Here is a 15234-nt window from a genome sequence, read left to right as displayed (position 1 = left end):
CTGGTCACATTTCTGGGGGTCTGGAAATATTCTGGGGGGGGGGTCTGGTCAAGTTTCCGGGCATCTGGACACAATTCGGGGCGTCTGGTCACGTTTCCGGGGGTCTGGACACATTTCCGGGGGTCTGGTCACGTTTCTGGGGGTCTGGTCACGTTTCTGTGGGTCTGGACACATTTCCGGGGGTCTGGTCACGTTTCTGGGGGTCTGGTCACGTTTCTGGGGGTCTGGACACATTTCCGGGGGTCTGGTCACGTTTCTGGGGGCCTGGTCACGTTTCCGGGTGCTGTGGTGTAGCACTAATGGTGGCGGGTGTGACCCGCGGGTGAGCTGCAGCTGTCGCTCCTGTCCGGTAGGTCGCGGTGACCCGCGGGTGATGTGGCGGGTGTAGGCGGAGCTGTGGGTCGGGCCTATCTCCGGGCCTGTGCCGCCTGCTCTCCGCTCTGCTATGGACGGGCTGTGGCTGCTCTCCGGCGCCTGCATAATCTTCACTCTCGCCATGTTCTCCAGCGGCCTGTGAGTGTCCCGGGTGGGGGTCTCTGTGATGTGAGTGTCCCGGGTGGGGGTCTCTGTGATGTGAGTGTCCCGGGTGGGGGTCTCTGTGATGTGAGTGTCCCCGGTGGGGGTCTCTGTGATGTGAGTGTCCCGGGTGGGGGTCTCTGTGATGTGAGTGTCCCCGGTGGGGGTCTCTGTGATGTGAGTGTCCCGGGTGGCGGTCTCTGTGATATGAGTGTCCCCGGTGGGGGTCTCTGTGACACGAGTGTCCCCGGTGGGGGGTGTCTCTGTGATGTGAGTGTCCCCGGTGGGGGTCTCTGTGATGTGAGTGTCCCGGGTGGGGGTCTATGTGATGTGAGTGTCCCGGTGGGGGTCTCTGTGATGTGAGTGTCCCGGGTGGGGGTCTCTGTGATGTGAGTGTCCCCGGTGGGGGTCTCTGTGACACGAGTGTCCCCGGTGGGGGGTGTCTCTGTGATGTGAGTGTCCCCGGTGGGGGTCTCTGTGATGTGAGTGTCCCCGGTGGGGGTCTCTGTGATGTGAGTGTCCCGGGTGGGGGTCTCTGTGATGTGAGTGTCCCGGGTGGGGGTCTCTGTGATGTGAGTGTCCCGGGTGGGGGTCTATGTGATGTGAGTGTCCCTGGTGGGGGTCTCTGTGATGTGAGTGTCCCCGGTGGGGGTCTCTGTGATGTGAGTGTCCCGGGTAGGGGTCTCTGTGATGTGAGTGTCCCCGGTGGGGGTGTCTGTGACGCAAGTGTCCCCGGTGGGGGGTGTCTGTGACTTGAGTGTCCCGGGTGGTCTCTGTGATGCGAGTGTCCTGGGTGGTTGTCTCTGTGACGCGAGTGTCCCGGATGGACTGGGGGGGTCTCTGTGACGTGAGTGTCCCAGGTGGGGGTCTCTGTGACGCGAGTGTCCCGGGTGGGGGGGTGGTTTCTGTGATGCGAGTGTCCCCGGTGGGGGGTCTCTGTGACGCGAGTGTCCCCGGTGGAGTGACGGGTCTCTGTGACGCGAGTGTCCCGGGTGAGGGTCTCTGTGACGCGAGTGTCCCCGGTGGGGGGGGTGTCTCTGTGACGCGAATGTCCCCGGTGGGGGGGGTGTCTGTGACGCGAGTGTCCCGGGTGGAGTGGGGGGGTCTCTGTGACGCGAGTGTCCCGGGTGGAGTGGGGGGGGGTCTCTGTGACGCGAGTGTCCCGGGTGGAGTGGGGGGGGGTCTCTGTGACTCGAGTGTCCCCGGTGGGGGGGGTGTCTCTGTGATGCGAGTGTTCCCGGTGGGGGGGTCTCTGTGACTCGAGTGTCCTGGGTGGAGTGGGGGGGGTCTCTGTGACTCGAGTGTCCCGGGTGGAGTGGGGGGTCTCTATGATGCGAGTGTCCCAGGTGAGGGTCTCTGTGACGCGAGTGTCCCCGGTGGGGGGTGTCTCTGTGACGCGAGTGTCCCCGGTGGGGGGTGTCTCTGTGACACGAGTGTCCCCGGTGGGGGGTGTCTCTGTGACACGAGTGTCCCGGGTAGGGGTCTCTGTGATGCGAGTGTCCTGGGTGGTGGTCTCTGTGACGCGAGTGTCCCGGATGGAGTGGGGGGTCTCTGTGACGTGAGTGTCCCGGGTGGGGGTCTCTGTGACGCGAGTGTCCCGGGTGGGGGGGTCTCTGTGACGCGAGTGTCCCGGGTGGGGGGGTCTCTGTGACGTGAGTGTCCCGGGTGGGGGTCTCTGTGACGCGAGTGTCCCGGGTGGGGGGGGTGGTCTCTGTGATGCGAGTGTCCCCGGGGGGGGGGGGTGTCTCTGTGACGCGAATGTCCCCGGTGGGGGGGGGGGTGTCTCTGTGACTCGAGTGTTCCCGGTGGGGGGGTGTCTGTGACGCGAGTGTCCCGGGTGGAGTGGGGGTTCTCTGTGACTCGAGTGTCCCGGGTGGAGTGGGGGGTGTCTCTGTGACGCGAGTGTCCCGGATGGAGTGGGGGTTCTCTGTGACTCGAGTGTCCCGGGTGGAGTGGGGGGTGTCTCTGTGACGCGAGTGTCCCGGGTGGAGTGGGGGTTCTCTGTGACTCGAGTGTCCCGGGTGGAGTGGGGGGTGTCTCTGTGACGCGAGTGTCCCGGGTGGAGTGGGGGGTCTCTGTGACTCGAGTGTCCCGGGTGGAGTGGGGGGGTCTCTGTGACGCGAGTGTCCCGGGTGGAGTGGGGGGTGTCTGTGACGCAAGCAAGTGTCCAGGGTGAGGGGGGGGGGGGGGGGGGTCTCTGTGACACGAGTGTCCCCAGTGGGAGGGTGTCTCTGTGATGCGAGTGTTCCCAGTGGGGGGATATCTGTGACATGGGGGCTTCCAGTCCTTTGCTGTCCTGTGCTGCAGCCTTATCTCCCCTCTCTCTCAGGTCAGACCTCCGGGTGATGGTCACCAGGCGGACTGTGGACAACATCCAGTTCCTGCCGTTCCTGACTACAGCTGTGAAGTAGGTCGGGATGGTGCTGACTCAGCCGATATGTCCTGGTATTTGCGAAGTGTGTGACTATTAGTGCCTTCAATTGTGAGTCTAGGAATGGAAGAGCAGGGGGAAAACTAAGGCCCGGATGGAGCACGGGTCAGGCTGAGGCTAGTCTGGGGACGGGGTGGAGCCCGAGTTGGGCTGAGGCTAAGCCGGGGCTGGGGTGGAGTCCGGGTCAGTCTGCGGCTAGTCTGAGGACGGGATGGAGCCATAGTCAGGCTGAGGCTAGTCCGGGGCTGGGATGGAGCCCGGGTCGGGCTGAGGCTAGTTTAGGGACGGGGTGGTGCCTGGGTCGGTCTGAGACTAGTCTGAGGAGAGGGTGGAGGCAGATCCGGTCTGAGGCTAGTCTCTGGATGCAGTGGAACCCGGGTCTGGCTGAGGCTAGTCCGGGGACGGGGTGGAGCTATAGTTCGGCTGAGGCTAGTCCGGAGCTGGGATGGAGCCCAGGTCGGGATGAGGCTAATTTAGGGACGGGGTGGAGCGAGAGTCGGGCTGAGGCTAGTCCAGGACAGAGTGGAGCCTGGGTCGGTCTAAGGCTAGTCAGGGGACGGGGTGGAGTTTGGGTCGGGCTGAGGCTACTCCGGGGACAGGGTGGAGCCTGGGTCGGTCTAAGGCTAGTCCGGGGACGGGGTGGAGCCAGAGTCGGACTGAGGCTAGTCCGAGGACGGGGTGGAGCCAGAGTGGGGCTGAGGCTAGTCCGAGGACGGGGTGGATCAAGAGTGGGGCTGAGGCTAGTCCGAGGACGGGTTGGAGCCAGAGTGGGGCTGAGGCTAGTCCGGGGACGGGGTGGAGCCAGAGTGGGGCTGAGGCTAGTCCGAGGACGGGGTGGATCAAGAGTGGGGCTGAGGCTAGTCCGAGGACGGGTTGGAGCCAGAGTGGGGCTGAGGCTAGTCCGGGGACGGGGTGGAGCCAGAGTGGGGCTGAGGCTAGTCCGGGGACGGGGTGGAGCCAGAGTTGGGCTGAGGCTAGTCCGGGGACGGGGTGGAGCCAGAGTGGGGCCGAGGCTAGTCCGGGGACGGGGTGGAGCCAGAGTGGGGCCGAGGCTAGTCCGGGGACGGGGTGGAGCCAGAGTGGGGCTGAGGCTAGTCCGGGGACGGGGTGGAGCCAGAGTGGGGCTGAGGCTAGTCCGGGGACGGGGTGGAGCCAGAGTGGGGCTGAGGCTAGTACGGGGACGGGGTGGAGCCAGAGTGGGGCTGAGGCTAGTCCGGGGACGGGGTGGGGCTGAGGCTAGTCAGAGGGTGGGGTGGAGTTTGGGACAGGCTGAAGCTAGTCTGGAGATGCGGTGGAGTGCGGGACAGGCTGAGCCTAATCTGGGGATGCGGTGGAGTTTGGGACAGGCTGAGGCTAGTGTGGGGATGTGGTGGAGTGCGGGACAGGCTGAGCCTAGTCCGGGGCTGTGGTCAGGCTGAGGCTAATCTGGGGATGGGGTGGAGTTTGGGTCAGTCTGAGGCTAGTCCGGGGAAGGGGTGGAGCCAGAGTGGGGCTGAGGCTAGTCCGAGGATGGGGTGGAGCCAGAGTGGGGCTGAGGCTAGTCCGGGGACGGGGTGGAGCCAGAGTTGGGCTGAGGCTAGTCCGGGGACGGGGTGGAGCCAGAGTGGGGCCGAGGCTAGTCCGGGGACGGGGTGGAGCCAGAGTGGGGCCGAGGCTAGTCCGGGGACGGGGTGGAGCCAGAGTGGGGCCGAGGCTAGTCCGGGGACGGGGTGGAGCCAGAGTGGGGCTGAGGCTAGTCCGGGGATGGGGTGGAGCCAGAGTGGGGCTGAGGCTAGTCCGGGGACGGGGTGGAGCCAGAGTGGGGCTGAGGCTAGTCCGGGGACGGGGTGGAGCCAGAGTGGGGCTGAGACTAGTCCGGGGACGGGGTGGAGCCAGAGTGGGGCTGAGGCTAGTCCGGGGACGGGGTGGAGCCAGAGTGGGGCTGAGGCTAGTCCGGGGACGGGGTGGAGCCAGAGTGGGGCTGAGGCTAGTCCGGGGACGGGGTGGAGCCAGAGTGGGGCTGAGGCTAGTCCGGGGACGGGGTGGAGCCAGAGTGGGGCTGAGGCTAGTCCGGGGACAGGGTGGAGCCAGAGTGGGGCTGAGGCTAGTCAGAGGGTGGGGTGGGGTTTGGGACAGGCTGAGCCTAGTCCGGGGCTGTGGTCAGGCTGAGGCTAATCTGGGGATGGGGTGGAGTCTGGGACAGGCTGAGGCTAGTGTGGGGATGTGGTGGAGTGCGGGACAGGCTGAGCCTAGTCCGGGGCTGTGGTCAGGCTGAGGCTAATCTGGGGATGGGGTGGAGTCTGGGACAGGCTGAGGCTAGTCTGGGGATGTGGTGGAGTGCGGGACAGGCTGAGGCTAGTCCGGGGCTGTGGTCAGGCTGAGGCTAATCTGGGGATGGGGTGGAGTTTGGGTCAGTCTGAGGCCAGTCCGGGGAAGGGGTGGAGCCAGAGTGGGACTGAGGCTAGTCCGAGGACGGGGTGGAGCCAGAGTGGGGCTGAGGGTAGTCCGGGGATGGGGTGGAGCCAGAGTGGGGCTGAGGCTAGTCAGAGGGTGAGGTGGAGTTTGGGACAGGCTGAAGCTAGTCTGGGGATGCGGTGGAGTGCGGGACAGGCTGAGCCTAGTCCGGGGCTGTGGTCAGGCTGAGGCTAATCTGGGGATGGGGTGGAGTTTGGGTCAGTCTGAGGCTAGTCCGGGGAAGGGGTGGAGCCAGAGTCGGGCTGAGGCTAGGCTGTAGACAAGGTAGAACAGTCTTGCCGCATTCCCTTGATGGATGGAGGGGTTGGGGTGATGATGGGTGGAGTAGTGGGAGCGCTGAGAAAGTGCTTGTCTCTTACAGTAATCTGGGCTGGTTGTATTACGGCCTACTGAAGAGGGACGGGACCCTGATCACAGTGAACTCCATCGGGGCTTCGCTGCAGTCAATCTATATTGTGGCCTTCATTGTCTACACCGCTGACAAGGTTCGTGTCTGTATGGCAGCGACTGTCATGCTGCTGCTCCTGGCTGTGCCTGACATGTCCTGTCCTTGTGTTGCAGCGTTACCCCCTGTCTCAAGTGCTCTTGTCGCTGGGTGTCTTGATTATGGGGTACATGTACTTCTACCTCTGGATTCCAGATGTGGACGCACGCCTTAACCAGTTGGGTCTGTTCTGCAGCGTCTTCACCATCAGCATGTACCTCTCCCCGATGGCGGACCTGGTAATGCTGCTCACGAAAGCTGACAGCCCATTACTAGCACTGCATGTCCGACTGGTAGTGTAGTAGTAATGTAGGAGGATGTGGAGCAGTAGTAGTAGTAATGTAGGAGGATGTGGAGCTGTAGTAGTAGTAATGTAGGAGGATGTGGAGTAGTAGTAGTAATGTAGGAGGATGTGAAGCAGTAGTAGTAGTAATGTAGGAGGATGTGGAGCAGTAGTAGTAGTAATGTAGGAGGATGTGGAGCAGCAGTAGTAATGTAGGGGGATGTGGAGCAGTAGTAGTAGTAGTAATGTAGGGGGATGTGGAGCAGTAGTAGTAGTAGTAGTAATGTAGGAGGATGTGGAGCAGCAGTAGTAGTAATGTAGGAGGATGTGAAGCAGTAGTAGTAGTAATGTAGGAGGATGTGGAGTAGTAGTAGTAGTAATGTAGGGGGATGTGGAGCAGTAGTAGTAGTAGTAGTAATGTAGGAGGATGTGGAGCAGTAGTAGTAGTAATGTAGGAGGATGTGAAGCAGTAGTAGTAGTAATGTAGGGGGATGTGGAGCAGTAGTAGTAGTAGTAGTAATGTAGGAGGATGTGGAGCAGCAGTAGTAGTAATGTAGGAGGATGTGAAGCAGCAGTAGTAGTAATGTAGGAGGATGTGGAGCAGTAGTAGTAGTAATGTAGGGGGATGTGAAGCAGTAGTAGTAGTAATGTAGGAGGATGTGGAGCAGTAGTAGTAGTAATGTAGGAGGATGTGGAGCAGTAGTAGTAGTAATGTAGGAGGATGTGGAGCAGTAGTAGTAGTAATGTAGGAGGATGTGGAGCAGTAGTAGTAGTAATGTAGGGGGATGTGGAGCAGTAGTAGTAGTAATGTAGGAGGATGTGGAGCAGTAGTAGTAGTAATGTAGGAGGATGTGGAGCAGTAGTAGTAGTAATGTAGGAGGATGTGGAGCAGTAGTAGTAGTAATGTAGGAGGATGTGAAGCAGTAGTAGTAGTAATGTAGGAGGATGTGGAGCAGCAGTAGTAGTAATGTAGGAGGATGTGAAGCAGCAGTAGTAGTAATGTAGGAGGATGTGGAGCAGCAGTAGTAGTAATGTAGGAGGATGTGAAGCAGCAGTAGTAGTAATGTAGGGGGATGTGGAGCAGTAGTAGTAGTAATGTAGGAGGATGTGGAGCAGTAGTAGTAGTAATGTAGGGGGATGTGGAGCAGTAGTAGTAGTAGTAATGTAGGAGGATGTGGAGCAGCAGTAGTAGTAATGTAGGAGGATGTGAAGCAGCAGTAGTAGTAATGTAGGAGGATGTGGAGCAGTAGTAGTAGTAATGTAGGGGGATGTGGAGCAGTAGTAGTAGTAATGTAGGAGGATGTGGAGCAGTAGTAGTAGTAATGTAGGAGGATGTGGAGCAGTAGTAGTAGTAATGTAGGAGGATGTGGAGCAGTAGTAGTAGTAATGTAGGAGGATGTGGAGCAGTAGTAGTAGTAATGTAGGAGGATGTGGAGCAGTAGTAGTAGTAATGTAGGAGGATGTGAAGCAGCAGTAGTAGTAATGTAGGAGGATGTGGAGCAGTAGTAGTAGTAATGTAGGGGGATGTGGAGCAGTAGTAGTAGTAATGTAGGAGGATGTGGAGCAGTAGTAGTAGTAATGTAGGAGGATGTGGAGCAGTAGTAGTAGTAATGTAGGAGGATGTGGAGCAGTAGTAGTAGTAATGTAGGAGGATGTGGAGCAGTAGTAGTAGTAATGTAGGAGGATGTGGAGCAGTAGTAGTAGTAATGTAGGGGGATGTGGAGCAGTAGTAGTAGTAGTAATGTAGGAGGATGTGGAGCAGCAGTAGTAGTAATGTAGGAGGATGTGGAGCAGTAGTAGTAGTAATGTAGGAGGATGTGGAGCAGTAGTAGTAGTAATGTAGGGGGATGTGGAGCAGTAGTAGTAGTAATGTAGGAGGATGTGGAGCAGTAGTAGTAGTAATGTAGGAGGATGTGGAGCAGTAGTAGTAGTAATGTAGGAGGATGTGGAGCAGTAGTAGTAGTAATGTAGGAGGATGTGAAGCAGTAGTAGTAGTAATGTAGGAGGATGTGGAGCAGCAGTAGTAGTAATGTAGGAGGATGTGAAGCAGCAGTAGTAGTAATGTAGGAGGATGTGGAGCAGTAGTAGTAGTAATGTAGGAGGATGTGGAGCAGTAGTAGTAGTAATGTAGGAGGATGTGGAGCAGTAGTAGTAGTAATGTAGGGGGATGTGGAGTAGTAGTAGTAGTAATGTAGGAGGATGTGGAGCAGTAGTAGTAGTAATGTAGGAGGATGTGGAGCAGTAGTAGTAGTAATGTAGGAGGATGTGGAGCAGTAGTAGTAGTAATGTAGGAGGATGTGAAGCAGTAGTAGTAGTAATGTAGGGGGATGTGGAGCAGTAGTAGTAGTAATGTAGGAGGATGTGGAGCAGTAGTAGTAGTAATGTAGGAGGATGTGGAGCAGTAGTAGTAGTAATGTAGGAGGATGTGGAGCAGTAGTAGTAGTAATGTAGGAGGATGTGGAGTAGTAGTAGTAGTAGTAGTAATGTAGGAGGATGTGGAGCAGTAGTAGTAGTAATGTAGGAGGATGTGGAGCAGTAGTAGTAGTAATGTAGGAGGATGTGGAGTAGTAGTAGTAGTAGTAGTAATGTAGGGGGATGTGGAGCAGTAGTAGTAGTAATGTAGGAGGATGTGGAGCAGTAGTAGCAGTAATGTAGGGGGATGTGGAGCAGTAGTAGTAGTAATGTAGGAGGATGTGGAGTAGTAGTAGTAGTAATGTAGGAGGATGTGGAGCAGCAGTAGTAGTAATGTAGGAGGATGTGGAGCAGTAGTAGTAGTAGTAATGTAGGAGGATGTGAAGCAGTAGTAGTAGTAATGTAGGAGGATGTGGAGCAGTAGTAGTAGTAATGTAGGAGGATGTGGAGCAGTAGTAGTAGTAATGTAGGAGGATGTGGAGCAGTAGTAGTAGTAATGTAGGAGGATGTGGAGCAGTAGCAGTAGTAATGTAGGAGGATGTGGAGCAGTAGTAGTAGTAATGTAGGAGGATGTGGAGCAGTAGTAGTAGTAATGTAGGAGGATGTGGAGCAGTAGTAGTAGTAATGTAGGAGGATGTGGAGCAGTAGTAGTAGTAATGTAGGAGGATGTGGAGCAGTAGTAGTAGTAATGTAGGAGGATGTGGAGTAGTAGTAGTAGTAGTAATGTAGGAGGATGTGGAGCAGTAGTAGTAGTAATGTAGGAGGATGTGGAGCAGTAGTAGTAGTAGTAATGTAGGAGGATGTGGAGTAGTAGTAGTAGTAGTAATGTAGGAGGATGTGGAGCAGTAGTAGTAGTAATGTAGGAGGATGTGGAGCAGTAGCAGTAGTAATGTAGGAGGATGTGGAGCAGTAGTAGTAGTAATGTAGGAGGATGTGGAGCAGTAGTAGTAGTAATGTAGGAGGATGTGGAGCAGTAGTAGTAGTAATGTAGGAGGATGTGGAGCAGTAGTAGTAGTAATGTAGGAGGATGTGGAGCAGTAGTAGTAGTAATGTAGGGGGATGTGGAGCAGTAGTAGTAGTAATGTAGGAGGATGTGGAGCAGTAGTAGTAGTAATGTAGGAGGATGTGGAGCAGTAGTAGTAGTAATGTAGGAGGATGTGGAGCAGTAGTAGTAGTAATGTAGGGGGATGTGGAGCAGTAGTAGTAGTAATGTAGGAGGATGTGGAGTAGTAGTAGTAGTAGTAGTAATGTAGGAGGATGTGGAGCAGTAGTAGTAGTAATGTAGGAGGATGTGGAGCAGTAGTAGTAGTAGTAGTAATGTAGGAGGATGTGGAGCAGTAGTAGTAGTAATGTAGGGGGATGTGGAGCAGTAGTAGTAGTAATGTAGGAGGATGTGGAGTAGTAGTAGTAGTAATGTAGGAGGATGTGGAGCAGCAGTAGTAGTAATGTAGGAGGATGTGGAGCAGTAGTAGTAGTAATGTAGGAGGATGTGAAGCAGTAGTAGTAGTAGTAATGTAGGAGGATGTGGAGCAGTAGTAGTAGTAGTAATGTAGGAGGATGTGGAGCAGCAGTAGTAGTAATGTAGGAGGATGTGGAGCAGTAGTAGTAATGTAGGAGGATGTGGAGCAGTAGTAGTAGTAATGTAGGAGGATGTGGAGCAGTAGTAGTAGTAATGTAGGGGGATGTGGAGCAGTAGTAGTAGTAGTAGTAATGTAGGAGGATGTGAAGCAGTAGTAGTAGTAATGTAGGAGGATGTGGAGCAGTAGTAGTAGTAGTAGTAATGTAGGAGGATGTGGAGCAGTAGTAGTAGTAGTAGTAATGTAGGAGGATGTGGAGCAGTAGTAGTAGTAGTAATGTAGGAGGATGTGGAGCAGTAGTAGTAGTAATGTAGGGGGATGTGGAGCAGCAGTAGTAGTAATGTAGGAGGATGTGGAGCAGTAGTAGTAGTAATGTAGGAGGATGTGGAGCAGTAGTAGTAGTAATGTAGGAGGATGTGAAGCAGTAGTAGTAGTAATGTAGGAGGATGTGGAGCAGTAGTAGTAGTAATGTAGGAGGATGTGGAGCAGTAGTAGTAGTAATGTAGGAGGATGTGGAGTAGTAGTAGTAGTAGTGTAGGAGGATGTGGAGTAGTAGTAGTAGTAATGTAGGAGGATGTGGAGCAGTAGTAGTAGTAGTAGTAATGTAGGAGGATGTGGAGCAGCAGTAGTAGTAATGTAGGGGGATGTGGAGCAGTAGTAGTAGTAATGTAGGAGTATGTGAAGCAGTAGTAGTAGTAATGTAGGAGGATGTGAAGCAGTAGTAGTAGTAATGTAGGAGGATGTGAAGCAGTAGTAGTAGTAATGTAGGAGGATGTGGAGCAGTAGTAGTAGTAATGTAGGAGGATGTGGAGCAGTAGTAGTAGTAATGTAGGAGGATGTGGAGCAGTAGTAGTAGTAGTAGTAGTGTAATGTAGGAGGATGTGGAGCAGTAGTAGTAGTAATGTAGGAGGATGTGGAGCAGCAGTAGTAGTAATGTAGGGGGATGTGGAGCAGTAGTAGTAGTAATGTAGGAGGATGTGGAGCAGTAGTAGTAGTAGTAATGTAGGAGGATGTGGAGCAGTAGTAGTAGTAATGTAGGAGGATGTGGAGCAGCAGTAGTAGTAATGTAGGGGGGTGTGAAGCAGTAGTAGTAGTAATGTAGGAGGATGTGGAGCAGTAGTAGTAGTAATGTAGGAGGATGTGGAGCAGTAGTAGTAGTAATGTAGGAGGATGTGGAGCAGTAGTAGTAGTAATGTAGGAGGATGTGGAGCAGTAGTAGTAGTAATGTAGGAGGATGTGGAGCAGCAGTAGTAGTAATGTAGGGGGATGTGGAGCAGTAGTAGTAGTAATGTAGGAGTATGTGAAGCAGTAGTAGTAGTAATGTAGGAGGATGTGAAGCAGTAGTAGTAGTAATGTAGGAGGATGTGGAGCAGTAGTAGTAGTAGTAGTAATGTAGGAGGATGTGGAGCAGCAGTAGTAGTAATGTAGGAGGATGTGGAGCAGTAGTAGTAGTAGTAATGTAGGGGGATGTGGAGCAGTAGTAGTAGTAATGTAGGGGGATGTGGAGCAGTAGTAGTAGTAGTAGTAATGTAGGAGGATGTGGAGCAGTAGTAGTAGTAATGTAGGAGGATGTGGAGCAGCAGTAGTAGTAATGTAGGGGGATGTGGAGCAGTAGTAGTAGTAATGTAGGAGTATGTGAAGCAGTAGTAGTAGTAATGTAGGAGGATGTGAAGCAGTAGTAGTAGTAATGTAGGAGGATGTGGAGCAGTAGTAGTAGTAGTAGTAATGTAGGAGGATGTGGAGCAGCAGTAGTAGTAATGTAGGAGGATGTGGAGCAGTAGTAGTAGTAGTAGTAATGTAGGAGGATGTGGAGTAGTAGTAGTAGTAATGTAGGAGGATGTGGAGCAGTAGTAGTAGTAATGTAGGAGGATGTGAAGCAGTAGTAGTAGTAATGTAGGAGGATGTGAAGCAGTAGTAGTAGTAATGTAGGAGGATGTGGAGCAGTAGTAGTAGTAATGTAGGAGGATGTGGAGCAGTAGTAGTAGTAATGTAGGAGGATGTGGAGCAGTAGTAGTAGTAGTAGTAATGTAGGAGGATGTGGAGCAGTAGTAGTAGTAATGTAGGAGGATGTGGAGCAGTAGTAGTAGTAATGTAGGAGGATGTGGAGCAGTAGTAGTAGTAATGTAGGAGGATGTGGAGCAGTAGTAGTAGTAGTAGTAATGTAGGAGGATGTGGAGCAGTAGTAGTAGTAATGTAGGAGGATGTGAAGCAGTAGTAGTAGTAATGTAGGGGATGTGGAGCAGTAGTAGTAGTAGTAGTAATGTAGGAGGATGTGGAGCAGTAGTAGTAGTAATGTAGGAGGATGTGGAGCAGCAGTAGTAGTAATGTAGGGGGATGTGGAGCAGTAGTAGTAGTAATGTAGGAGGATGTGGAGCAGTAGTAGTAGTAATGTAGGAGGATGTGGAGCAGCAGTAGTAGTAATGTAGGGGGATGTGGAGCAGCAGTAGTAGTAATGTAGGAGGATGTGGAGTAGTAGTAGTAGTAATGTAGGAGGATGTGGAGCAGTAGTAGTAGTAATGTAGGAGGATGTGGAGTAGTAGTAGTAGTAATGTAGGAGGATGTGGAGCAGTAGTAGTAGTAATGTAGGAGGATGTGGAGCAGTAGTAGTAGTAATGTAGGAGGATGTGGAGCAGTAGTAGTAGTAATGTAGGAGGATGTGGAGCAGTAGTAGTAGTAATGTAGGAGGATGTGGAGTAGTAGTAGTAGTAATGTAGGAGGATATGGAGTAGTAGTAGTAGTAATGTAGGAGGATGTGGAGCAGCAGTAGTAGTAATGTAGGAGGATGTGGAGTAGTAGTAGTAGTAATGTAGGAGGATGTGGAGCAGTAGTAGTAGTAGTAATGTAGGAGGATGTGGAGCAGTAGTAGTAGTAATGTAGGAGGATGTGGAGCAGTAGTAGTAGTAATGTAGGAGGATGTGGAGCAGTAGTAGTAGTAATGTAGGAGGATGTGGAGCAGTAGTAGTAGTAATGTAGGAGGATGTGGAGCAGTAGTAGTAGTAATGTAGGAGGATGTGGAGCAGTAGTAGTAGTAATGTAGGAGGATGTGGAGCAGAGTAGTAGTAGTAATGTAGGAGGATGTGGACATAGTAGTAGTAGTAGTAATGTAGGAGGATGTGGAGCAGTAGTAGTAGTAATGTAGGAGGATGTGGAGCAGCAGTAGTAGTAATGTAGGAGGATGTGGAGCAGTAGTAGTAGTAATGTAGGAGGATGTGGAGCAGTAGTAGTAGTAGTAATGTAGGAGGATGTGGAGCAGTAGTAAGTAATGTAGGAGGATGTGGAGCAGTAGTAGTAGTAATGTAGGAGGATGTGGAGGTAGTAGTAGTAGTAATGTAGGAGGATGTGGAGCAGTAGTAGTAGTAGTAATGTAGGAGGATGTGGAGTAGTAGTAGTAGTAGTAGTAATGTAGGAGGATGTGGAGTAGTAGTAGTAGTAATGTAGGAGGATGTGGAGTAGTAGTAGTAGTAGTAGTGTAGGAGGATGTGGAGCAGTAGTAGTAGTAATGTAGGAGGATGTGGAGCAGTAGTAGTAGTAATGTAGGAGGATTGGAGCAGTAGGTAGTAGTAGTAGTAATGTAGGAGGATGTGGAGCAGTAGTAGTAGTAATGTAGGAGGATGTGGAGTAGTAGTAGTAGTAATGTAGGAGGATATGGAGTAGTAGTAGTAGTAATGTAGGAGGATGTGGAGCAGTAGTAGTAGTAATGTAGGAGGATGTGGAGTAGTAGTAGTAGTAGTAGTAATGTAGGAGGATGTGGAGTAGTAGTAGTAGTAATGTAGGAGGATGTGGAGCAGTAGTAGTAGTAATGTAGGAGGATGTGGAGCAGTAGTAGTAGTAATGTAGGAGGATGTGGAGTAGTAGTAGTAGTAATGTAGGAGGATGTGGAGTAGTAGTAGTAGTAATGTAGGAGGATGTGGAGCAGTAGTAGTAGTAATGTAGGAGGATGTGGAGCAGTAGTAGTAGTAATGTAGGAGGATGTGGAGTAGTAGTAGTAGTAATGTAGGAGGATGTGGAGCAGTAGTAGTAGTAATGTAGGAGGATGTGGAGCAGTAGTAGTAGTAATGTAGGAGGATGTGGAGCAGTAGTAGTAGTAATGTAGGAGGATGTGGAGCAGTAGTAGTAGTAATGTAGGAGGATGTGGAGCAGTAGTAGTAGTAATGTAGGAGGATGTGGAGCAGTAGTAGTAGTAATGTAGGAGGATGTGGAGCAGTAGTAGTAGTAATGTAGGAGGATGTGGAGCAGTAGTAGTAGTAATGTAGGAGGATGTGGAGCAGTAGTAGTAGTAATGTAGGAGGATGTGGAGCAGGTAGTAGTAGTAATGTAGGAGGATGTGGAGCAGTAGTAGTAATGTAGGAGGATGTGGAGCAGTAGTAGTAGTAATGTAGGAGGATGTGGAGCAGTAGTAGTAGTAATGTAGGAGGATGTGGAGCAGTAGTAGTAGTAATGTAGGAGGATGTGGAGCAGTAGTAGTAGTAATGTAGGAGGATGTGGAGCAGTAGTAGTAGTAATGTAGGAGGATGTGGAGCAGTAGTAGTAGTAATGTAGGAGGATGTGGAGCAGTAGTAGTAGTAATGTAGGGGATGTGGAGCAGTAGTAGTAGTAATGTAGGAGGATGTGGAGCAGTAGTAGTAGTAATGTAGGGGATGTGGAGCAGTAGTAGTAGTAATGTAGGAGGATGTGGAGCAGTAGTAGTAGTAATGTAGGGGGATGTGAGTAGTAGTAGTAGTAGTAATGTAGGAGGATGTGGAGCAGTAGTAGTAGTAATGTAGGAGGATGTGGAGCAGCAGTAGTAGTAATGTAGGGGGATGTGGAGCAGTAGTAGTAGTAATGTAGGGTGGATGTGGAGCAGTAGTAGTAGTAATGTAGGGGGATGTGGAGCAGTAGTAGTAGTAATGTAGGAGGGATGTGGAGCAGCAGTAGTAGTAATGTAGGAGGATGTGGAGTAGTAGTAGTAGTAATGTAGGAGGATGTGGAGCAGTAGTAGTAGTAATGTAGGAGGATGTGGAGCAGTAGTAGTAGTAGTAATGTAGGAGGATGTGGAGTAGTAGTAGTAGTAGTAATGTAGGAGGATGTGGAGTAGTAG

The 15234-nt window shown here is 52.1% G+C and overlaps 1 protein-coding gene across 2 annotated transcripts; it reads left to right on the top strand.

Annotated features, from left to right (window-relative positions):
• The first annotated feature begins 279 nt into the window (after positions 1–279).
• SLC50A1 (solute carrier family 50 member 1) lies at positions 280–6202 on the top strand. Of its 2 annotated transcripts, none has more exons than XM_073669092.1 (4): positions 280–543; positions 2846–2923; positions 5763–5886; positions 5963–6202. In XM_073669092.1, coding segments are annotated over exons 1-4 (429 nt in total). In that variant the 5' UTR covers positions 280–541; the 3' UTR covers positions 6188–6202. The 2 variants fall into 2 exon arrangements, with proteins under 2 accessions (XP_073525193.1, XP_073525192.1); XM_073669091.1 differs by having other exon boundaries at positions 288–513.
• The last annotated feature ends 9032 nt before the right edge of the window (positions 6203–15234 follow it).

Source organism: Phyllobates terribilis, unplaced genomic scaffold (genome assembly GCF_046119375.1).
Source record: "Phyllobates terribilis strain yellow unplaced genomic scaffold, ASM4611937v1 Scaffold_2247__1_contigs__length_150126, whole genome shotgun sequence".
Lineage (NCBI taxonomy): Eukaryota > Metazoa > Chordata > Amphibia > Anura > Dendrobatidae > Phyllobates > Phyllobates terribilis.
This window is presented reverse-complemented; position numbering and strand designations above follow the sequence as displayed.